This window comes from Lynx canadensis, chromosome B1 (assembly GCF_007474595.2).
Source record: "Lynx canadensis isolate LIC74 chromosome B1, mLynCan4.pri.v2, whole genome shotgun sequence".
Lineage (NCBI taxonomy): Eukaryota > Metazoa > Chordata > Mammalia > Carnivora > Felidae > Lynx > Lynx canadensis.
Window position 1 is genome coordinate 49,761,320 of NC_044306.2, and position 25,323 is coordinate 49,786,642.

The 25,323-nt window shown below is 45.9% G+C and overlaps 1 protein-coding gene across 2 annotated transcripts; it reads left to right on the forward strand.

Moving 5' to 3' along the window:
* Positions 1 to 2,657: 2,657 nt before the first annotated feature.
* Positions 2,658 to 25,323, forward strand: PNOC (prepronociceptin). Of its 2 annotated transcripts, none has more exons than XM_030311876.1 (4): positions 2,658 to 2,718; positions 12,917 to 13,074; positions 21,634 to 22,027; positions 25,059 to 25,323. In XM_030311876.1, exons 2-4 carry the CDS (start codon positions 12,949 to 12,951, stop codon positions 25,142 to 25,144), a joined length of 606 nt encoding a protein of 201 aa, XP_030167736.1. In that variant the 5' UTR covers positions 2,658 to 2,718; positions 12,917 to 12,948; the 3' UTR covers positions 25,145 to 25,323. The 2 variants fall into 2 exon arrangements, with proteins under 2 accessions (XP_030167736.1, XP_030167737.1); XM_030311877.1 differs by having other exon boundaries at positions 21,634 to 22,085; positions 25,059 to 25,118.

The following is a 25,323-nucleotide window of genomic DNA, read 5'->3' on the forward strand; positions in this document are numbered from 1 at the left end:
ATAAGTGGCTTAAACAAAACATGGTAGATTAGAGTTATCAATGGCTCCAGTGAATAGCCTCTGTAGAGCCACCCCCTTCGCCCTATGACTTTGTAGTTTCCACCCAACCTGGCTCTGGACTGGCCTTGAGTCACTGCCTTGAGCCAGTAAATGCAGCAAAAGCAGTGGAGTGCCAGCTCTGAGCTTAGGTCTCAAGTGATACTACGTGCATCTGCTGGTTTCCTTGCTTGATTATACTTGCTTGGGCTCGCACCTCAGCCTTGCTATGAGACTATGCCAGACCAGCCTGTTGAAGGGATCCGAAAGACACATGAAGGAAAAGACAAATGGAGGAGAACCAAGGTGCCCCCGGTTAACAGCAGCCAACTTCCTGAAGCCAACACACAACTGACTGCAGATTCATGAGGAAGCCAAACTGAGATCAAAAGAATCACCCTGCCGAAAACGGCCAGTTTGCAGTATCAAGAGCCACATAAAGGATTTGTTTAAGCCTCTCACTTTGGTGTGGCTTGTTATGCAGCAATAGCTAACTGAACTCTGACTGATACTTAAAATAAAAATCTCAGGTTTTTCTCTTGAAAAAAAAAAAAAGTTGAGGTTGGAAATCCAGGATGGATATGGCACCTCCATAGTCATCAGGGACCCAGAATTCTTCTGTCTTTATGCATCACCATCTTTAGTTCATGGCTTTCAACCTCAAAGTTGTCTCATGACCCAAGATAGCTACTAGAGTTCCAGCCATCACATTTGTGTTCCAGGCAGAAAGGAAGGAGAGCAAAGAAGACGCTTTGTCTAGTTGAATTGGCCCCCTTTAAAAGAGATTTCCTGGAAGCCCCACCCAGTGACTAGCAGCTTGATTCTCATTGGCTACCTTTAGCTTTGAAGAAGGCTGGGTAGCAGAGCACATCGCCACCTAGAATACAATCAAGGTTACTGTTTAGTAAGAAAGAACAGAGGAATGAGTATCAGGAAGGCAACCCGGAATATCTGCCCCATTATGTGCGAAATCAAACTCCATGCCTACATTCCAACATACATCAGGGTGCAAAACTGACCACATATCATGCTAATTGTTCAGAGTTCAGAGTGGTGGCTTTGACCTGTAATTACAACAAAGTGTAAGTTTCAGGCACTAGAGATCTAAAATCAGGGTATGTTGGTCTCCTGGACCCTTTTGCTATGAATACAGATGGAAGGGAAGTTGTCTTCTTAGAACTTGTTGATCTTAACTTGGCGCAGGTGCTTCCTTGCTTGCTTTCTATTTTTTTTATTGAGATGTAATTTACATAACATGAAATTCACTGTTTTAAAGGACATAATTCCGTGGTTTTCAGTATATCCACAATGTTGTGCAACCATCAGCACTATCTAATTCCAGAACGTTTCAATCACCCACCCCCTAAAAAAAAAACCATGCCATTAGCAGTCAAAGCAGATGCTTTCTTTCATCCTTCCCCACCGTTCTTAGGTCCATGAGAGAGCCAGATTTGCCACATGAGAGGGTGCTTGAACTTCTTGAATGACATAGCCTCATGTCTTGGGATTCTGGAATATTTTTGCATCTTCTCAGGAGAGCCAAGGAGGAAGTCATGGTGCAATTCGCCTAGGGCCAAAGAAAGGAGGGATCCCCAAGAATGCTGCAGATTTAAACATGGCCTGCCTGGGCTGACCATGATCTGCCTTCCCCGTGGGAAGGGAAGGAGGCTCCACACTGAGAGGCGGGGCATCTCCAACAGCTTCTGAGACTCCAAGGCACTCGGGGGCAATGCCCTAAGGTACAGCAGCAGCTCTGAAAGTACTCTCTTGTGACACTAGCTGTTGACAGGGAATTGTCAGATTCAGTTGGTCTTATTTAACGTGAAGAGGACGAAGGGGGTGCAGCACTCATTTATTAAAGGTCTCCTATGTTCCAAATAGAAACAGAATCTCGTTTTTCTACTCACAATCACCCTGGGCAGTAGCATACCCATTTTACAGAAGAAGGACCTGAGGTTCTCAAAGAGAAGTAACTTGCTCTGACAGAAGCCAGAATCTCAGACACTTCACTCTGAGTTGAAAGGCTCGGCATTTTACATTGTGCCAGGCTGCGGGCACCTGCAAAATGCCTCCTGACTTGACCCATCGCAGGTAGAACCACTCCCTGGAGTGGCCTCATAGTTGCCGCCCGTGGGGCATTTGCAGTAAAGGGGGCTTGGCTTAGCCCAGCTCTGGGCTTCCCTGTGCCGGTGGGAGCTTCGTGTGAGATTTCCCCTCCTTCTGCCCGCTTCCTACTCTTTACTCCTTGTGCAAAAGGGTTGTTCAAGGAGACTCCAGGATTGGGGTCTGCCTCGTCACTGTCACCAGGAGTCTTTTTTTCTGACTGACTTGCCAGAGCTCCCCATCAGCCCTCGCCGTGCCTCTGGAAGCAAAGGGAAGGCAGCTGTGGGATCCTGGCTGAACAGAGTCCAGGTAAAGCAGGCTTGAGAATGGATGGATGGTGGGGGGAGGCTGGGGTGTCACAGGTCTGAGCACAGAGCCAAGGGGGCGGGGAGCAGCCAGGGAGGATTGTAGGTTCTGCTATTCGCTTGATTAAGGGGGTCAGCGTGTGTATGTGTCATCGAGGTGGGCAGGGAAGGGGAGGGCTGAGCGGGTGGGGGGAGGATATATATATGCTGGTGTGGCTGATACGGCGGAACCGAGCCTCACATCCGAAGGAGCCAGGCTACTGACAGCTCTCAGGTAGGCAACTGCATGCGAACCCCAGCCCCAAGACAAACAGCTGGGAGCCCGGGGCTCTCTCCTCACCCTCTCTTTGTCCAGGGTGGATGCCGCTGGCCTCCTGGGGAATTATTTCTTCGTTCGTCTTAGTTTCAGTGCTCAGATGGGGGGTAGGAGGGGAGGGCTGAGGTTTTTATCCTGAAGAGACGCAGAAGAAGAAAGAGCTGAACTTGGAAATGAGAAAAAGTTTTGATTCCCCAGATGCGGCCCCTACTGAGAAAAGGTGGATGCAGGAGTGGGATTAGGGGAGGAGCAGGCACTGGGGCAGGGGACTTGGCTTTCAGGGCATCCTTGTGAGTGATTTTTCTCTGTGGCTGACTTCCTTTCTTTCCTTTCCCTCGTAGTGTATTCAGGCTGGTTTTCAACATACCACTGAACTTGATTTGGGTTTGAGTTTTTCTGTCCTGAGGGAACCCTTCTCCTTATGCACTGAATAGAAATTGCTAGTAATGATGTGGGGAAAAGTGGGACCCGGGGCGCCGTGCTCGACCAGTACAGTGCTGAACACAGCCACTGTGTGTGAATCCCAAGTAGATTTCTGCAGGGATGACCTTGGACTCCCAGACCCTGAATTATGTGGCGGTTTCTTCTCTTTCTTTGCATGTTTCTCCTCCTGCCCATCTCTCCCACTAAAAGGTCTCTGAGGGTCCTGATGAATATAACGTTCAGAAGTCATCCAAACTCTCGTTCTTTCTCAGCCTCCTTTCTGTCTCCTTTGTGCGCCTCTCTCTCTCTCTCTCTCTCTCTCTCTCTCTCTCTCTCTCTCTCCCCCTGCCCCATGTGTGTCTCCTTCCCCTCCCTTCAGTACACCTCCCCCCCATCTCACTCTGAACATGGGCAAGTTCTGGGGGAATTTCAAGTAAAGCAGGATGATTCGGGAAATGGACTATTTAAAGCAAGCTGCTTTGGACTTGAATACCCTGATCCTGGGCTTAAACATCTGTGTTTCGCTTCCTCGAGCAGCCCATAATTGCCCCAATTATAACCAATAACATTGTTCGGCAGACTAACAAAAGATGAGCTTTGCATGGCATTTGCCAGCAAGCCTAAACCAGAGTTTTCAACATAGAAGGGGGAAAGTAACTGCCTGGCTTCTTATCAAAACCTCCCAAAGAAATTGCTGCTTTCTCATTGCCTGTGGGTGGTTGCTCCTTTTTCGCATTTATAAAGTATGGCAGGGAAATATTCAATATACTTCCACTGATGCTGTGATACCTTTAACAGAAAAGATTAGTGTTCCTTTGGGCTTGCTGAGTCCTCTACAGGCGAGGGTGCCTGGAAAGACTGTCTTCAACCACCGCCCTAGTAAAAGAAGCAGCTTCCACCGTTCTGCATGCTGCCGTTCGAGGGCACTGTGGCCCATCCTGGGGCTGTTTTGGGGGTGCAGCTCTGTTCTCCATGGGGCACGAGCCCCTGCTTTATCAGCTGAAGGCTAAGGGTACTCCAGGATTTAGAGGATGCAGGAGATTTTGCATTGTCAATGAAGGGAGTAATTGCAGGATTAGGCTCAAACCCGTGCTCTCTGGAGCCTATGACAGGAGCTGTCACAAAGCTATTCTGTATTCAATCAATCAGGTATTTATCATCTACACTCCACCAGGCAGGGAAGTGCATGGCGGGGGCCGGTGGATTCAACAGAGGCGACAATAACAGCCTTTTCCATGCGTACAATGATTTACATCTTCACGCTTTCACACCCATTATCCCCAGCAACAGCCCTGTGAGGTAGTGTCATTATCTCCTTGTTGCAGTTGAAGAAATTGAAGCTGAGAGGCTAAATAATGTGTTCAGGACTGAACTGGACTGAGCCCTGTGAGGACTGAGCCCAGCCCTCCTGGCTTCTGCACGCCACCCCCTCAGGGCCCAGGGTGCTTACCAACTAGGGGGGGGGGGGGGAGGAGGGGGGAAGGGGACAAACAATTAGAAGACAATGCAAGGCTGGCTGTAATTAAGTCCTAAATTGCACAGTCCAGACAGCAAGTGCTGGAGGGATTTGGAAGAAGGAACACATGCTCCAGAGATTCCAGGGGCAGGCAAGGAGGTAAAATTTGGATGGGTCAAGGGCTTTGGAGAGGGAGGTGGCAGCCAGGACAAAGGCACAGAAGGAGGGCAAAAGAATTCATTTTTATTGAAACCTACTATGTGCCAGGCAGTGAGCTAAACTTCTCTACGTGCTTATTCCTTGCTAATAAACCCTACGTTCCCTACACACAGTAGGGATGTGAGGTTTAGGGTGAGTGTTCTATGTTTTCATCAGCATGGCTCAGTGAGCCCCACCCCATAGCCCCACTGCTCCCAAAGCCCATGATGGAAACTTGCAATCTACCCATCACCCCGCATCTGGAGCTACATCCTTGGGAGGGGGTGGGCCCTTCTCAGAAAACAGAGTCATCATGACAGCATCTTGCAGTGGCTTGAATGGCTGAGAATTCATTAAGCACACTGGATTTTTCTAAACACTTTTATTTAAATGCCTATAGGTGCTCCCACTGTCTAACATGAAGGTTTCCCACTAACCACAAACTGTGAGATTTGGGGCGCATCAAATTTGGGGGCAAGCTGATTTTTTCTGGGCATTTCCCTAGCTAGGCTACTATCACATTCAGTCTTGACTTTCCATGATCCTGTGGTTTTGCAAATATTGGCTGCTGCCTCAGCATTGCAGAAACAAGTTTTGCCAGCTCTGAAGGGCCTGGCTTGGCAGGTGAAGTGCAAAGCTTGTTCCAAGGAGTCCAAGTCCCGGTGAAAATATCAGTGAATCACCACACAGCGAAGGCTCAGAGCCAGCCTCCCCTCTTTCCCCAACCCCGCATGCCCCATTCATCATTTCATTCATTCAGCCAAGAAACATGTGATGATCCTGACAGACGCTGAGTAGCGCTAAATGCGGGAGGAAGACTGTCAAACTGTCCTCTGCCTCCTTGGAACCCACATCCATGTAGCTGAATGCTAACGAGGGTAGGCCAATGGTCTGCAAAAGGAGCATGGATGCCCAGCAACCCACTGGGCTTTGGGATATTAAATCCTTATTTTTTATGCTATTGCTCTTACTTTGCACTGTACTGGGTTTTATAATGTATAGAACTTATAAGTAAGTTAGGAATGTGTGCTCAAAACGGATTGCTGGAGGTACAAAGTTAAAGAAGTTTGAAGATGATAGGTCTAGATTCATTGCTCTTTTGCTTATTTGTATTTTCGAATCTTTTTGAAAGACCATTAAGTGATTTTGTTATAAAAGTACATAAAAGCCTTTTAAAAATCCATTTACATTATTTTGACAGTGTATGTGGAACCGTGGGCAATTCAAAGTTACGGGAGATCAAATTTAAGAGCCATACCTTTCCAAGGGCATCTGGGTAGCTCAGTCGATTGAGCTGGACAACTCTTGATGTCTGCTCAGATCTTGATCTCAGGGTTGTGAGTTCGAGCCCTGCATTGGGCTTCAAGCAGGATGTGGAGACTGCTTAAAAAAAAAAAAAAAAAAGCGTTACCTTTCTAACTTGGTGGCAGCTTTGACAGGAAATGTGTCAGTTGCCCTGCCCCAGGTCCTCTCCTGAGCCCCAGCTGTGTCCACCTCTGTCCCGTGCTGCCCCGAAGCCACTGCCTCATGAAACCCTCATCTTTCCTCCCTGTTCCCTCCTTCCTTCTTGCTTCCTCTTACCAGGAGAGCACAAATATCTGGGTATTTATAAAATAAAAAACATTAACCTTCTAACCCAATTGCCTCTTTCTAGAGAAGGGGAAACTGAGGCCCACAGAAAGAAAAGGTCTTGCTCAAGATCCCACTACAACAAGATCCCTTCTACAAAGTAGAAGTTGGAGCCCAGGCCTCTTGCTTCAAGGCACAGGGCTCTCATTCATTGTTCACCAGCACCAGGCACACTTGGTCTCTGTAGGATGGGGGACTTGCTTTGCTCTCCACCTTGTCTATGCTCACTGCCTCCTTCCAGGTGGAAGCTTAGAGCAGAAGAAGGACCTTTTGGGATGTAAGTGCATTAGTCAGAGGAGGAAAAGACATTACAGACGCCTTCCTCAGTAATAGCTGGTAAACAAGCAAAATCTCAGTGTAGGAGTCCTGTCTGCAATGGGTCAAAGAAATGGGGGGTGTAGAAGATAAACCCTGTGCCTGTAGGCAATGAAAAATTCTTCTACGAAGGGGAGGCAACAATAAGGATGTCACAATCAGAGAGGGGAAGCCTAGGGTTCAGGTCCTTAGAATGAATTCACTTACATGGAGACAGACAGCTGCAGAGATCAACGAGTAGCCTAGTGAGAGCATGAGCTTGGAAATCAGAGGGGCTTGAGGCTCACCTCTGCTGCTCCAAGTTACTTCTCTTCTTCCAGTCTCAGTTTTCTCAGCTGTAAAATGGGGATAATAGCACTTATCCCATAGGATGGATGCTTACAAAGCAATTAGGACAGCACCTGGCACATCGTATTATGAATATAATAGTGATGGGATTACTGTTAAATACAAAGAGAGACTATTCCAGTGAGATTCCACCAGAATCTGCCAACCTTTCTGAAGCAGAATCAGAATATAGAATTTATGGTTTCCCAGAACACACAATTTGATGTTCAAACACCTGAGGTTAAGCCCTGGCTCTGCTATTTATAAGCTGGATAATCTTTGGCAAGTTGCTTAACCCCTATGAACTTATGTGCCTCTCAAAAAGAGGTATATTATTTTCTTTAATTTTTTTCATGTTTATTTATTTTGAGAGAGAGTCAGAGCACGAGCAGGGGAGGGGCAGAGAGAGAGACACACACAGAATCCGAAGCAGGATCCAGGCTCTGAGCTGTCAGCACAGAGCCCATCACGGGGCTCGAACTCACGAACTGCGAGATCATGCCCTGAGCCGAAGTCTGCTTAACCGACTGAGCCACCCAGGGGCCCCAAAAAGAAGTATATTATTAACCCTAGATGATAGGGTTTTATATGAATATGAAAAGCATTCGTTACCTGTAGAAGAGCAGTATCTTCACACACGGTTGATGAGAACAACATCTACACATATGTGCCTCTATCAGGAGGCCCCTCCTCCCTTCTCCACTAAAAGCTCCAAAATTACAGGCTTTCTCATAGGTCACGAGACAAAACTCAATTAACTTTTCGCTTCATACGTAATCCTCCAAACAGATAAGCAACTAATTATATTGCCCTTGGAAGGAAGATTACATGCAAATAGATTAAGGCTAACACACAGTGGTATTTTGTCTTCATAAACCGTGAGGCACAATTACATTTAGGAGGTGTCACTACTGAAATAAAAGGTAATTAAACATTTCTTTATTCAATAAGAGATGTCCAGATTATAGTATCACCACATAGACGTGTTAGCCTGAGCGTGGGTCACCAAGTGAAATACAAGTAAATACAGGTAAAATTCCAACATATTCCGGGCAGTTTTATCTTACTGACTGTCAGTACTGTGCAATAAATGACAACCACCTGTCATGATCCCCACTGTGCAGGTGAGAAGACAAACACTCTCAGAGGTAAGATAATTTGTCCAGAGTCGCACAAAGAGTAAAGATGAAATATAAGTATAACCCATGAATTAACCAATTCCTCACCCTCATTTTATTTTTTTTATTTTTTTATTTTTTTATTTGAGAGAGAGAGAGAGAGCATGCACACGCGAGTGGGGGAGGGGCAGTGAGAGAGCATCCCAGGCAGGCTCCATGCTCACATGGAGCTTGATGTGGGGCTTGATCTCATCACCCTGGAATCATGACTTGAGCTGAAATCGAAAAGTCGGACGCTCAACCAACCGAGCCACTCGGGAGCCCCACTTGCCTTCATTGTAATTGACATGAACTTGTACACAGAGCTACAAAAAACAGCATGTAGATGTTGTTGAGATTTCTGACAAATGAAAAACTTCTACTGAGTTTTTAATACGGTTCAAAATCTAACTTAACCTAGAATGCAATTGTACTAGGTGTTGTGAGGAGTATACCAAAGGGTACAAAATATGGTCCCCTTTGTAAGGATTAATTAGATTTACTGTGAGCTTTCACTTACATTGATGTCACTGAAATATCACAACCAGGATAGGCCTGAGATGGGCATATGTGGTCGGACCCATTTTAAGGATTCTTTGAATTGGAGGGAATAAATAGCTTTGTGTGTGGACGGTTTTTGCATAATAGGTGGAGTCACTTTTTCAAAATGAGGAGTGGGAAGGACACAGAGGGTAGGGTGGTTGGAGACTGGAAGAGCGACGTATCAGGGACCAGCCGGAGGGCCAAGCTAATGCCAAGTAAATTCGACAAGGTTTGCCAAGTGCCAAACCAAGGACAGCTCATATTTTACATGCAGGGAGGCTCTCAAACACATTTTACACGTTAAATGTCCCAGGAGCTCATCTTCTTTCTTCACCTCACCCTAAAAACCCATTTACCCGGAATTTGAGATAACAAACATCAATCAATCCACCAGGCATTTCCTGAATGTACAAGTAGCCGCAGTTAATGAGGTTCATGAAAAACCTCAGCTGGAGAGCATTTCATTAACATCTGTCACAATTTATCAGCTCAGCCTATGCAAACATTATGTATTGCAATTGTGTATTGGGAAGGAAACAGTCCCTTTTCTCCTAGCCTTCCCTTTCCTCTGTGACGTACAGGCACTGCCATCACGTGGCCATAGAGGGCACAGCCATGCCATTCTGGACAAGTTCTACACAAATGTCCCCTTAAGTAGAATGACTCAAGTGTAGTAGATTAAGGAATGTAATCAAGTTAAACAAAAGACATATGCAAGCAGTCCTCGAAAGAGTCTGTAAGTGTGATGAGCTTCTGTGGCTGGCATACCAACACCTATTTAACCTGCAAATTTACCATACAACACTATTTCAACCATGCCCTCACAGCCATTTGTAACCAGTCTTCTGCCACAGCAGGCATGGGGTTCCAGATTAGGATGGCATCTTGCCTTGCTCTGGAAACAACGTGGTTCCCACCCCTCCCCGGGGGTCTTGAACTGAACAATTAGCTAATGGACATGTTGTCAGTTACACGGGTCCCGAAGTGGCTCCTGTGCCATTAGTGGAGCCGATGCTCCTAGACACTCCTCAATTCTATGGTAACTAAGAACAAAAAGTGTTCCTAAAAGTCTCCACTGTCATTTATCAGACTTTCTGAGCACCTCTTAGGTGCATGTTCACCCTGTGCTGGGTGCTGGAAATACAGGGAACCATAGAACATGGTTTCCACCCTTTAGGAAGTCACAGTCCAGTGGGAGAAATAAATACCTAAGTCGAAGTTTACAGTATAATGTCATAAGTGCCATGTGAGAGACAATGATAGTGTTATAAAGTGAAGGCTATGTACTGGGGCTCGCTTTCTTTCTTTTCCTTCTTTTTTTTTTTTTTTTTTTTTTTTAAGTAGGCTTCATGCCCAGCACAGAACCCATCATGGGGCCTGAACTCACAACCATGAGATCAAGACCTGAGCTGAGATCAAGAGTCAGACACTTAACCAACTGAGCCACCCAGGTGCCCCTGGGTATAGTTCTGGTTATGTGCCAGGTGCTATTTTAACTGCTTACAAACATCAACACATTCATCATCATATGAGATAGGTACTATTATTATCCAGTTTTTACAGATTAGGAACTGAGAGGTTGAGTTGCAGGTATGGAACCTGAACCCAGTCACTCTGCAATGATGAGCAGGTAAGAAAATCACAACTCTATCACACAGGTCTGTTGTGCCTGTTTGACAGGCCCCTGAGGCTCTGTGCCTTCCCACTGTGATATGTTTCACGATGCCATAGAAGCAGAGGAGATTCATCTAACTCAGACCAGGGGTTAGAGATGGCTTTCCAGAGGGGATAACTCTTGAGATGTGTCAGAAGTATGAGGTGGAGACAACTAGTCTGTGCAGAAAGAAGATCATTTGCCAAGATACAAATGCATTAAGGACAGGATAGAATTGGGAGCTATACATGATTCGCTAGGACCGGAAGAGACAGCAGGGTGAATGATAGGAGAGAACGCTACAAAAAGCAGGCAGGAGGAATACTAAGTCCCATTGGAGGTTACAGATTTATTTTAAGTATGAAGTGATGGCATCAGATGTGGAGATGGCTTGGTGGGAGGCCAGATCATTAGGTGGACTAATTAGGGGTCATCACAATAACCAAGGCAATAAGTCTCAATTACAGCACTGGCCCTTGGGATACAGAAGAAAAATGCGTATGATATGTTTATTTGTATAGGTGTTTGTCTTCATTGTTCATTAGCCCTGGACATCCCATCACCTGTAGGATAAAGCCCAAACCCTTTTGATGGCAAACAAGACCTGGTTCCATTTGGACCGAACCTCTCTTTTTAGCAGGGAGCTTCCCTCAGGGAGTGTGGGCAGGTGGCCCCAGTACATCGGCCTGTTTGCCTCACAGGCTGTGATCCTGACTCTGCCTCTCCAAAGGCTATTTCTCGGGCCGCTCAGATGCCCTCTTCTTTGTCCTCTTGGAAAACTGTCATTCGTTCAAAACCCATCTCAAATGTCACCTCTTTGACTCAACAAACACTAGGACGCCTGGGGGGCTCAGTTGGTTAAGTGTCCCACTGCGGCTTAGGTCATGATCTTACGGTTCATGAGTTTGAGCCCTGCATCGGGCTCTGTGCTGACAGCTCGGAGCCTGGATCCTACTTCAGATTCTGTGTCTCCCTCTCTCCCTGCCCCTCCCTTGCTCACACTCTGTCTCTCTCTCTCAAAAATAAAGAAACATTAACAAAATAAAAAACAAAACACTGATGGAGCATTTTTTAGTGGACATCCTCTTGGTAGGAGATGCTTGGATGACACACAAGAAGGGCTGGGGGAGTCTCCCAATATGGCCACTGGGTGAATTCAACTGCAGGATCCCCTTCCTTCTCTTATTGACCCTCTCCATTCCACATCCATCTTCTCCCAGGGCTTCCCGGACTTTAGCATGTGTATGGATCCCCTGAAGATCTTGCTAAAAAAGGCAGATCAAATTCAGTGGTTCTGGGTTCGTGCCTGAAATTCTGCATTTCTAGCAAGACCCCAGCTGATGTTGATGCTGGACTGCAGACTGCATTTGAGTAGCAAGGCTTATACATTTTCTTAGTTTTGTCTGATGAAAAAGCAATCAAGGCGATAATTTTTATTTCTCTACGCTGGACTCTGTTGAGGTAAAATTTACATATAGGGAAATGCACACAGGTTTTAGCAAATGTATACCCCCCCTGCGACCTATACCTCAATCAAGAACATTCACAACATTGCCAGAAAGTTCCTTTGTTCCCTTTCCATTTAATCTTCCAAATACAGATGTTTCTACAGGGACCCAAAATGATGCAGTCTAAGGAAATAGCTTTTTGATTCAGGAGGCTTGCTCACAGGATAAATTTAAAGAGGAACAGGAAAAACCGCACATCTTTCAGGCCATCCTACATAAAAATTATACACTACTGGTCCAACTAATAATAATTTGAGCTATTATCTTAGTGTCTTTGTTCATTTTTCAATAAATAACTCCATATACCTGGTCCTGTGTTTTGGATGGCCTCGCAGGGTGGACATACTGGCCCTGTGCTCAGGAAGCAAGCTCACCTCTCATAGGGGAAACAGACAAGGAATCTGGGAGCTTCCTGGAAGAGCAAATTCTGGGATGTGGGGCTTTCCTGGCTGAGGCAGGGAAGGCTGGGGAGGAGGAGACAAAGGACACGAGTCATCCATGAACCTTACTGCACACATCTCACTCATGCACGGCACTTTGCCAAACCTCCTTACGGATCTCATCTCTTCGCAATGGCCCTATGACGAGACAGGTAGCACTATCCCCCTTTTACAGACATGAAAACTGAAGCTTGGAGAGGTTGTCTTACAGCCACAAGTTAGTAAGTTGCAAAGTGAGGTCTGTAGCCCCCTGGAAGTGCTTGTGCACGTCGAGGCCAGCTAGGTGGCAGGAATCACAGGGGTGCTCCGCCTAGGATCCCAGACACTCACCCCTGCATGAACGGTAGGCCTAGCCGGCAGGAGCAAGCCTCTTGTATCCTTGACAACCCGCTCGCTCCTGGGAGGCGAATCTTGGGCCTGGCACCGTCCCCTCTGGTGGCATCCCCTGTGTGAGACCCCCCCCCAGAAAGGCTGTTCTAATTGCGGCGCACCCTCACTTCTTTTAGTATTTTAGCCCCCTGCTTCCTGCCCCTGCACCATGAAAATCCTGCTTTGTGACCTCCTGCTGCTCAGCCTCTTCTCCAGCGTGTCCAGCAGCTGCCAGAAGGACTGTCTGACCTGCAGAGAGAAGCTCCGCCCAGCTCTTGACAGCTTCAACCTTGAGGTAGGCCATGGAACGCCCTCCGTCTTCTTCTCCCTCCTTCCTCCAACCCAGAATGAGAAATTAAGGCCTTGCCCAGGGGGCATGTGACTCACCTGGTGCCACGTGGTCGATAGGAAACAGAGGCTGACTTTAGCATCTTCTAAATGCAAACTCTGTCATCTTTCCCCTTTTCCACTTCAAATAAAGACCTGCCTGTGCTGCCATTTTGTTCCCATTATTAAATAATGCATACTCACTTTAGAGAATTTGGCAAATTCAGAGAAGTGTAACAGAAGAACGTTACTTTAATCCCACCTGTCAAAGAAAGAGTCCTAGTTTTTCACTTGCTACATTATACCAGGATAATTTCCTCATGTTATTAAACATGATTTTAAGTTCTTTCTTTCTAGGAATACAGTATAATTTGTTTAACTACTCCCCTCCTGTTGAACATGTCCGTTGCCCTCCATTTTTGATATTATAGATAATTCTACAGTGAATACCCAAATGCTCTCTTATATTTTAAATTTTGTTTATATTTTAAATTTTGTTTTGGTTTTTGGTTTTTCTAGTTTTTTTTTAAATGTTTTATTTATTTGTGAGAGAGAGAGAGAGAGAGAGAGAGAGAGAAACAGTGCAAGCAGGGGAGAGGCAGAGAGAGAGGGAGACATGGAATCCGAAGCAGGCTCCAGGCATTGAGTTGTCAGCACAGAGCCCGATGCGGGGTTCAAACTCACAAGCCATGAGATCATGACCGGAACCGAAGTTGAACACTTAACCAACTGAGCCACCCAGGAGCCCCTATATTTTAAATTTTTAATTTGAGGTTCTAATCTGGCATTAAATTTCTTTTCCTTAAATAAACTGCTTTCTCAACTGCTTTCATGTCAGCCTAAAGAGTTATTCCTCTATTAAATCCCATATAACTCAATCATTTTTTCTTTGTAGTCAAACTTCTTTCAAAAGATGTCATAATTCAAACTCCTCAACCGTTAAAAACAACCAAAAGTAACTACTGCTCCTTAAGGCGAGTGTACAAATATAGAACACATATTTACATTGGGCTAGTCACTAATGATGAGCAGACACAGGCCCTACAGACCCAAACAGCAAGCTCTTCCCTTGCCTGCTCAGTGGGTTTCTACAGCATCATGAAGAGCATCCCCAGATGACCCATCCAAAGTTGGCCCGTCCTCATTCATCCATTTTGGTTTTCTGTATGCTGAGCACAGGGCCAGGCCAAAGGGCCAGGAAGCAGATGGATGGAGTCTGCAGCCAGTGGGAGAGAAGATCCCACAATCCCTTCAAGAGGGCTTAACTACTGGATGCTGGGGAAGCACAGACAGTGGACCCCAACCCAGACTAGAAGGACAGACAGGACTCTTGAAGGAACTGAAGTCTCTAAGGAAACCTAAAGAATGGGAGCGAAGAGGCAGAGAGAGGGTCCCAGGTGATAGAGAGAGTGGGGAGTACACGTTCAAATGCCTGTGCCAGAGGGAAGTGGCATTTACGGAACTGAGAAAAGCTGAGTTTGGCTGGAACACAGAAGGCCCACAGGCTTTTTCCGTGCAGCCCAGAGAGGCTTAAAAGCTCATCTAAAAAAACACTTGCCCTAGTCTTAGTAAGGAGAGTGGCCAACTTGGTTTACATGTAAACCAATGATGAGTTGATTAAGCAATAATCTGATCATCTCCACACTGCTAAATTCTCCATCTGCAGCCTAGACAAGACTGAAAGTTATGCACAACGCTGGAATCTCTAGCTTTCATGGCAATGCTCTGTTTTCCCCCATCAAAGAAAGCATTAGGACTTGAACAGATATCTGTACACCCAGAGAGTAATCTACACTTGCAGCCCTCACCCCTTTGGGCTGCATCACTTCTTATCTGCTCTCTCAGATGTCTGGAGCCAATTTGCAGGTTTCCTCCTCCCTGCCCTCTCCCAGTCAACTCGGTGAACAAGCCTAGTTCTCTTCCCCATTCCATTTTTTATTACCTCCTGGTGGGTTCCTGTTCCCCTCCCCACCCTCTAAACCTAAGTGATCAAGATTCAGGAATTCTTTCCTCCCCATACTCTCTCCTTCTGAGATGCCATCCCTGGACCCCAGGCTTCAGTTCTCCCCAGGCTGTAGGGGACTCCCAAAGGTACACGCCTCACCTCCTCTCTGCTGGGCTCAATCACTTTTCATAGTTCCTGGGAAATCCCACTTCCCCTTCCCGGCCTTGCTAAGGCTTCAGGAACTTGCCCCACCATCTGGCAAATGCCTCTCCCTTCATCTTAATCCAATACCCCTACTTCAAAACTCAGATTAAATTTCACCTGTGAGAACACTGTGCTGATTCTCCACCTGCCCCCAAGAGAGCCAGCCCCTCACTCCTTTGTCTTCTAACAGTTATCCGTATCTGCTACTCTCTCACCATAATGTGTGAGCTTCCTCTTCTGATTGTCCTGGGTATCCCCAGCATGCAGCACTGAGCGTGGCACAGAGCAGTACTCAATAAACATGTCCCATGGAAACTGTAAAATTGCAAGACCCTTAGTCTCCTAATAGGTCCATCCACTGCAGACGCTGCCGCATTTTCACATTGGTGTCTTTCAAAGCCATTAAAGAATTTGTTTTCATTCCTCCATAGCATCTTAAATCTCTGGGGTCCTGAAAACGCTGTTAGATACTTCTTTGAAACAAGTTAAAATATGGCCAGTTACAGCCTCATGGTTGAGGGATAAATGCTTCAAAGTGCCTGCTGACCTTCAGAGGACCTGACTGCCTGGCTGTTTTGCCTCTAGTTTGTATTCACTTTTAACCTATTTTTAAACGTTTGATGAAATGCCTAGAATGTTGGCAACCACACCTCACTTCCAAATCTTGCAACCTTTTTCCACTCTGTGAATTATGGGGGGTGGGGGGAACTTAGATATTTCAGCAAGGGTCACCTTCCCAATCCCTCCACTAAGTTATGTATTACTGAGCGATTCCTAGGACCCCCTAAGTTCTTGGTTTTATCAAGAAGTTCTGCATTTCTCATTCCAGGTCAATGGTCCAAGTATGGCTGGCTTTTTGTTAGACTATAATTTTGGTCAGTAAATGACTCATACACTCAAACCCATTGCAATATCTTGGGCTCCTTCCACCTAATTATGAATGGCACTTACCCCCTCAGCTAAAGTAGAAAAAACAAGATTCGCTGAGTTGTTTTAGAGACAAAGGAGAAAGTAACCCTCAAGGGCTGGGGAAATTTATCTAAAACTCCCTGGAACTTGATTAATAGCAAAAGAAACTAACTTCTCGTAGTGCTTTGTATCTTCATTACACAAAAACTCTTCCTAGTTAATTTGCAGTAAGAGTTCCTAGCATGTTTTTCTTTTGCACTATTCATCTGCTTGCCAATTCGTGTTAGCCCTCAGATATTCTAGAACAACCTCCTAAAACAAATAGCTCCCAAATGTCTCTTGGTCAGAGGCGATTTGATTCTTTAGTGGCAGACGCTTGACAATATCAATGAGCTTCCTCGTTTCCTTCCAGTGGGCTCATGTGCCTATTTCCCTAATGTTTGATCTCAGATGTCCAAATGGCCCTTTGCTCAGTTTCCCCACAAACCCAGCTTTACAGATCAATTTGGCACCAGTCTGAAACTTTCCAGATGCTCATCCACACTCTGGCTTAATATAGAAATGTCATCAGTGTGGGCTGCGAAAATGTGTCCAGCTCACTTAAGAGGCCATTATCCAATCTCTGGAAAGAGGCTGGTGGGTCCCTTAGACCAGAGTGTTAGGCATTAAGCTCATATGCCCATCTGGCGCCACAAATGCTGTTGTGAATTTGGATCCTCCACATTTGCCCCAAACCTTCTCCTAAATCAAGAGTTGAGATGATTTTGTTAGTACCTAATGCATCTAACAGTATGTTGAGTCTCTGTACAACCTATGCATCTGGTTTGATCATAGAATTGCATTTTCTCTGATTGACACACAATCTAATTACCATCTGGGCTTAGCAACCCAGGGGCTCACAGAAGATCTAATAGCCTCTAGGTTTAACAACCTCCACCTGTTCTTGTAAACTGAAGGCACAGAACAGTTCAAAAAGCATTTGGGGCTCCTATACTGTGAGGATTGGACCAAGTCTGCTCAAAGTCCTTGTTGGTGCCAAAATTTGACACTTCTGCTGGCTTTGCCAATACTATTCCCGCTTTCCCTTTTATCCTGGAAGGTAGGATTCCTCAGACTCACCACTGTGGACATTTTAAGTTGGAGAATTATTTGTCATGTGGGGCTGTCCTGTAGGATGTCTACCAGCATCCCTGACCTCTACTCATGGGATAGCAGTAGCATCTCCCCCACCCCCACCCACCGTATGACAACCAAAAATGTCTCCAGACATTGTCAAATAGCTCCTGGGGACAAAATTGTCCCCAGAGACACCCACTGCTATACAGTAATAACCCAATAGGATTTTGATCTCAAAGAGCATCCTACAAATTGGTTCTACCTAGTTTTATTCAAAATATTTCAGGAGCAGGCTAAATACAGACCCCAGTAACCCTTTCTCTGAAGGAGACTCTGACCACTTCCATGATGACACCTTCCTCAGAACAAGTTCCAAAGCAGGATTTCTCACAGTCCAGCCTCCAAATCACCTGAGTGTTTGTTAAAAACACAGATTCTTGGGCCCCACCCTTGGCTTACTAATCAGTGTCTCCAGGGGTGTAGTTTAAGAATTTACATTCTAGGGGCACCTGGATGGCTCAGTTGGTTAAGTGTCTGACTTCAGTTCAGGTCATGATCTCGTAGTTCATGAGTTGGGCTCAGGTCATGACTTCACAGTTCACGAGTTCAAGCACCACATCAGACCCTGTGCTGACAGCTCAGATCCGGGAGCCTGCTTTGGATTCTGTGTCTCTCTCTCTCTGCCCCTCCCCTGCTCACACTCTGTCTCTCTCTCTTTCAAAAATAAATAAAAACATTTAAAAAAAAAAAGATTTTGGATTCTAACAAACCAGTAGCAATTCTTAAAGAACACTTAAGTTTGCAGGTACCATTGTTTGAAACTCTGCTATCCCTACCTATGGAAGTTGTCTATCATTCTTTCATACCCAGTGACTTGTTGGTGTGAAAAAGTTGGCACTGATGATATTCGTTCTGTCAGCATCTCTGAGGAAAATCTAAATGGCAAAGACATGCTCAGAAAGCCCACGACTTGTGTATCAACAGGGATCCCTGTCACCACCTATGGCTAGCAGGGGGCCGTGGGGGAGGGGTTGGCAAAGGGTGCACCTTGGAAACCTTATCAGTGAAGAGGAGTGGCACTCCCACTGGATACTGTCTCTTTCCCTACTCTGACCCAACAGAAAATGAGCAATTTTCCCATTAGAACGTTACCTTTGGTCTCACAAGATCCTTACTCTTGCATTAATTTCCACCAATTTGTATTGCAAGCACACAGAGCTCCTGGGCTGGAACTCAAGACATTTGGTTTCTTGTTCAGGTGATACGTTGTCTAACAGTATAGTTTTGGACACATTACCGAATCTCATCATAACATGCAAACATGGACTACGTCAGTGGTTTCCAAACCCAGGCAGATATCAGAATTACCTGAGCTTTGTAAAAGTTAAGTTTTTTTTTAAATGTTTATTTATTTTTGATAGAGAGAGACACACAGAGTGTGAGTGGGGGAGGGGCAGAGAGAGAGGGAGACACAGAATCTGAAGCAGGCTCCAGGCTCTGAGCTGTCAGCACAGAGCCTGACATGAGGCTTGAACTCATGTACGGTAAGATCATGACCTGAGCCAAAGTCGGACACTCAACCGACTGAGCCACCCAGGCGCCCCTGTAAAAGTTAAGTTTTAAATGCCAGTGCTATTCCTCAGGAATTTAACTGGCTTTTGAATTCTGTCTTTTTTAAAGTTGAGATGATTTGGGGGTGCCTAGGAGGCTGTCGGTTGGGCGTCCAACTTCAGCTCAGGTCAGGATCTTGCAGTTCATGAGTTTGAGCCCTGCATAGGGCTCTGTGCTGACAGAGCACAACTCAGAGCCTGGAGCCTGCTTCAGATTCTGTGTCTCCCTCTCTCTGTCCCTCCCCCTCCTCCCCTCTCAAAAATAAACATTAAAAAATATTTTTAAAGTTGAGATGATTTCGATTCACACCCAGACCAAGCAGAAGGGCAGACTTAGGGTAGTGAAAGTCTATTGGATGATTAAAAGTAATACTGGATGATTAAATCCACCTGCTAGTAAGAGAGACCTAAAGTAACAGTGGCTCAAAAAGGACAGAGATTTGATTCCCTATGCAGAAGTTGGGAGGTGGACAATACAGGGTTGGTATTGTGTAGCTCCTCCACATCACCCATGTCCCTGACTCCTTCCCTTTCTGCTTTATCTGTATATGGCTGCCACCCTCACATGGCTTCCATACCCTGAGTCACCTCATGGCTTCAAGATGGCCAGTGGAGCACCAGCCAAAATGTCCACATTCTAAGCAGGAGGCTGGAAGAAGGGGAAGAAGAAGATTAAAAAAGGATGCTTTTCTCTGATAAGTCAGCCCCCTACTTTCCTCAGAAGCCTCACTTGGTCACTGCCATTTATATGTCATTGGCCACCTCTGGCTACAAAGGAGACTGAGAAACATACATGTGGCCTTGGGCAGGACAAGTGTCCTGTTAGTAAAGGTATCCAATGCGCATTGGCAGTCTCTACCCCAGAAGGGAAGGTAGGCTTCATTCTTTACAAATTGTGTTTTAAGTGCTAGTCAGACACTTTGGTGGAGATACCAGACAGGGATCAGAGAAGTGTCTGGAGTTCGATAGATATCAGATGCTGGACATATAAACCTGGGATGCTCTAGATGAAATGACCATGATCACAGAAATGAACAGTCACCAAGAGGTAGATTATAGAGATGAGAAGAAAGAATCTTAAAGATAGAACACAGGAAGAAGGTGCATAGTCTGAGAGGTGAGTGCAATGTCAGAGAATTTGGGAGAGGGTGTGGTGCACATTGCCAAATGCTGCAAAGTCAGAGAGAATGAGGGCTAATTGGATCTGGTGACCAGAATTCACTGGTGGTCCTGAAGAAGGCAGTTAGTGGAAGATGAGGGTGGGAAGCAGATTTCAAGGACATGAGAAAAAAATTGAAGATGCTGAGATAGAAGCATGAGTGTAGACCACATCTTGGAGAAGCCTGGTGAGGACAAAAGAGAGTCAGGGTCAGGGGGGGCAAGGGGTTGCGAGAGAAGTAGGATTGGAGGAGACATTTTCTAGGGTTTGGTGGAATGGCCGTAAGGTCTGTGATATAGCTGCATGCACATCTCACTCCTTGGTTAGGGGTCAGGTTGGAAACCTTGCTCGTATTGGCATCTGTGCCTCTCTGAACACCGGGGCGAGGGTTTTGCTCCCCAGATAGGGGGTACTGGGCACACACACCAGTCTTCTGATGTCCTGTAGCTGTCCAAAGAGAAGCTGCAGTGGGATTTTCACAGAGAAGCATTCGAGGTGAAGCCAAAACAGCAAACAGTAAGAAAAATTGGAGGTAGACGCTTCCAGAAGACCCAATCAGAGACAGGAATGTGGGAGGCAAGGCCAAGGCCAGGATCAGTTAGGAGGGACGTGGAAACAGCACGGTCAAGCTGTTGGTCTAGAGTAGAAGTGGGAGACACCTGGAGAGACAGAGTAGTGCCCGAAGTTCCCAGGGGCCTGGCAAGTCTAAAGGATTGCATCTGATGGCCCCTCTTCCCCACCTGGAACCCAATTGCCCAACCTACCTTCATCTCAAAGGGTCTTGACCCTCATTCTCTAGAGCTGATGCACAGATAGTATAACTAGAGTATGTGGGATAAAAAATGAACAACACCAGGGTTCATCTTAACACGGTGGCCTTAAAATAGCCTTGCAGATTTCAGCACATGCTTTGACATCCCCAATTTCTTAAGCCAATCCAACCTCTCTCAAGCCCAAAAAGAGAACAAAATAAAATTCTTCTTTATGGGTGCCATGAGTTGTGTTTGGCTTCAAAAACTCAACGAGGGCTCTGTGTGTAGTTTGGGGCACTCATTCTGCATTAACTTTCTGTGTCACCTGGGACAAATTAATCTCACCTCTTTGAGTCCCAGGTTTCTTCCTTTGTGACATGACAGAGCTTGGCCAGATCGTTTTCTGTTTCTTTATAACTTGGAAATTCTGTGAACCTAAGTAACTACTGAATGGTGACTTAATAAAGAGATGCTTCTGAAGCATTTGTATTGGTATCGATGTAAATTTTGTATACAATAAAAAGACTACTGGCACACCTGGGTGGCTCAGTCAGTTAAGCGTCCAACTTCGGCTCAGGTCATGATCTCACAGTTCGTGGGTTTGAGTCCCACATCGGGCTTTGTGCTGACAGTGCAGAACCTGGAGCCTGCTTAGGATATTCTCTCTCTCTCTCTCTCTCTCTCTCTCTCTCTCTCTCTCTCTGCCTCCCACTCATGCTCTCTGTCTCTCAAAAATGAATAAACATTAAAAAAAAAGAAAAAGACTATTTCTTTGGACTAATATAATAGGCATTCCTGATCCTCCTCCCTTCTCCCACCTCTGTCTTTGCAGGTGTGCATCCTTGAGTGTGAAGGCAAGGTCTTCAGCAGCCCTCTCTGGACTCCATGCACCAAGGTCATGGCCAGGGGCTCCTGGCAGCTCAGCCCTGCTGACCCAGAGCACGTGGCAGCAGCCCTTTACCAGCCAAGCGCCTCCTCCGAGATACAACTGAAGCGAATGCCTCGCATCAGGAGCCTAATCCAAGCCCAGAAAGGGACAGAGCCCGGCATGGATGAGACTGGAGAAATGGAGCAGAAGCAGCTGCAAAAGAGGTTTGGGGGCTTCACTGGAGCCCGGAAGTCGGCCCGGAAGTTGGCCAACCAGAAGCGGTTCAGTGAGTTCATGAGGCAGTACCTGGTCCTGAGCTTGCAGTCCAGCCAGCGCCGGCGCACTCTGCATCAGAATGGTAATGTGTAGCCGGAAGGGGAGCCCCTCCCAGCTGCACCATCCACTTCAACCCATGAGTGAGTTGGGCACGAATGAGCTGGGGGCCAAAGGAAACCTTATATACCCAACTGTCTTAGCCTTCCTCCTGGGCCTGGAAGCACATTAGCCCCCAGCCACATACACACACCCTACACCACCTCAAGGTGTTCAGCCTCTGGGAGGCGGGGGAAGTCAATTCACCTCCCTGCCTCCTACCCACCCTTTCTCTAGGGAGCAAAGATTTTCCTGGGATTACTCCTTAAGGCTGACCACTGCCATTTAGAGATTGGTTACCATGGGGATAATAGTAGCATGTTAAGATAACTAATTCCTCTATAGCTCTCCAGCAGCTCAGTTACTATGGGGACAGTTAAGTGGACCAATCCTCCTATCCGGTTGCCATAACAACCATTCAATTCACCTTTCCTCAGAGACTATCTCTAAGAACCAATAGATAAACCTACCTTTAGCTATCCGCTGCCTGATTTCTGTGGCTGTGCTGTTGCTATTTCACCTTCAGAGACAGCTTAGCTATCTCCTCCTCTACCCCCTGTATCTCAAGGTGCCTGGATTCCACAGAAAGCACTACACTTTCCCACTCTCCCCCATCAAGGAGTTCTTGTTAGGACCAGGAGTTACACTTTCTGCTTTTCTTTCTTCCACTTGCCATCTGTCCATACTGCCACCTTGCCAGAGATGGACTGATTTGTTGATGTCAATGGCATCATTACTGAGCAAGCCTTTGAGGATTTGGCCCAACTGACCCAGTAGTTTTAGAACAGAGACTAAGAGATCATCATCTTTCCTCACTTTCTTCCCAGAGGCCATTTATGTTTTATTTTGTTTGCTTGCTTGCTTTTATTCCTCTCTCCGTCCTGGCCATTACTCCCATGGGAATGCTTATACAGGTACTAAAATACATATCAGATAATAAACATCAAAAACCCTAGTTTATTGCCCAGTCATTACAAACTCCACTTTCCTCAGCCCATCAACCTGTACATAACTTTGAATAGCATAGGAAACTAGCACAGTGGAATTTTCTGAAAATCTAAGAAAATCCCACCCATCAAGCATATGTGCCTTAATTCATATTTGGGATTCTGATTATCTTCAGAGCCTCATACCTCTTCTCTAACAGTCTAGAAACTTGCCCTAATGGAAAGAATTAACCAGTTGGTCAAAAACATTCCCCAAACATTACCCAAGTGGGGGGGGGGGGTCTTCCCTGACTCAGAAGCATAAAACAAAAAAAATGTCTATATGTGCTGTTTTGTTTTGCTTCCCATATGTCAAAGGTAGGCAGATCATTAATAATCTTGATTCAAATGGGGCGCCTGGGTGGCTCAGTCGGTTAAGCGTCCAACTTGAGTTCAGGTCGTGATCTCACGGTTTCTGAGTTAGAGCCCCATGTTGGGCTCTGTACTGACAGCTCAGAGCCTGGAGCCTGCTCCAGATTCTGTGTCTCCCTCTCTCTCTCCCCCTCTCCCATTCCTTCTCTGTCTCTCAAAAGTAAATAAATGTTAATAATCTTCATTCAAAGTATATTAATACAAATGTTAATCTTTGGCACCCACACTTCAGCATGGAAGCAGCCCACATAGCTCCTTGCAGGTAATCTGGTTTGCAACAGGCTCATTGCCAAATACAGACATATGTATTAAGTTGTGAGGAGAAGCCTGCCCTGTATATTTTAGCAGAATGACTAATTTCCGAAGGCCCTGAATTAACCCACGCCATTTTTGAAGTCATACTCTTGGATCCTTAACCAACACCGTATTTCTTCCTAAGCCATATTTGCACATTACCTAACTCAGTATATCCTTCAGAAGTGGCATGGATTGAATTCTTTCAAATCTCAGACATTTATTCTTCTTTAAAGTGGCTCTTAAGGGACACTGAGGCTCTTGTCTAATTCTGAACCACAACCGTTTTCTTTACCTAAAGACAGTTTAAAATCAATTACATTAGCAGGAATCAATTTATTTAAAAACAGAACAAAAAGAAATGATTTCAGCCCCTATTCAGGCAACTGATTTTCCTAATTTTCTATTAAGCTTCCCGCTGAGAGGCACTGAAACATAACTGGCAACTAGCCTCTGTCTGCTGCTTTGCTCAAGATACGAAGTTCTTGATGGAACCATTGGAAACGTTAACCAGTTCATGTTGGGTATTATTGATTGCTCTCCTTCCTCTTACTGTAACGATCTCTGAATTTCCTTCTTGCACACATTCATGGTAGCTGAGTTCCAATATGGATACGTACTTATGAGTCCACAACAGGCAGCTTAAACCTTGTCTTCACTCACCTACACGTAGTCCAGCCAGCCCTACACATGCCTGAGATTTCTCCATCTTGGGGGATCCTGTTGCCAGGGCTGTTCTGGACTTCTGAGATATCCAATACTAATCTATACTTAGAAGGTTAGAGGAAGTAGGGCCACCTAACACCGAAATGGGATAAAGAGCCCTATTTAGAATGCGTAATGATGTGTTCGGAAAGAGGGACATGGCGGTCCAGTCCTAGACAGAACTGCGAAAAGGGGTATCTACTTACCATCATTTTCCCTGTCCCCACACTACTATGTCTTATGCCCCCATGCCCTAACCGTTGTAGACAGTGGAAAGTGAGCAGATTCATTCATGGTGAGGAATTAGTGAAACTTGGTTTAAAGAGCCATAAATGAGAACACTATTTAGCCTCAAGAAATGAATTGAATTACTACATATGGATTCCAAATACTAGGGACAAGAGAGCTGTTTCTGGGCATGGGGCCTATGTTATGCCTTTCAAGTCCCAGCCCACAGACCTCCTCTTTATTCTGTGAGTCCTACCGGTAGACTCAAGGTGTATAGAAGTTAGGGAACCCTACTTGCTGTTTTAGTGGCTATTTATTCCATTGATAAGCTTTTTATTGCCTCCCTTCTATTGCTCAGTCACCAGGACAAATAGGATTGAAAGGTCAGGAAAACTACTGAGTTTGCCATTTTAATCATTTCTGTCTCCCCAGGTGTCCGGGTGATCCCCAAAACAGCATGTCTCCAGCCCCAGACCTGCCGGCTGGGAATCGGGATTCCTTCTTCCCCAAGACACTGAGGCAAGCTTTGCCTCCAGGTCTCCACCCCAGGGTGGAGACCCTCCCAGTCTGTCTTTCCCTCCCCACTCCCCCACCCCGCCCCCATGGCATGTTTCATGATAATCTTGTTGCTACATCAGAGTGTATTTTTGTAATTCCTCCAGCTAACATATTGACAGCCCCATCTTTCCTTCTCACT

What these genes read in the sequence shown, in the direction of transcription:
- PNOC (XM_030311876.1), top strand. Translation starts at nt 12,949, where the DNA reads ATGAAAATCCTGCTTTGTGACCTCCTGCTGCTCAGCCTCTTCTCCAGC. An exon ending in TTGACAGCTTCAACCTTGAG is followed by an intron (nt 13,075 to 21,633) that starts GTAGGCCATGGA and finishes CTGTCTTTGCAG; the next exon opens with GTGTGCATCCTTGAGTGTGA. An exon ending in GCGCACTCTGCATCAGAATG is followed by an intron (nt 22,028 to 25,058) that starts GTAATGTGTAGC and finishes CTGTCTCCCCAG; the next exon opens with GTGTCCGGGTGATCCCCAAA.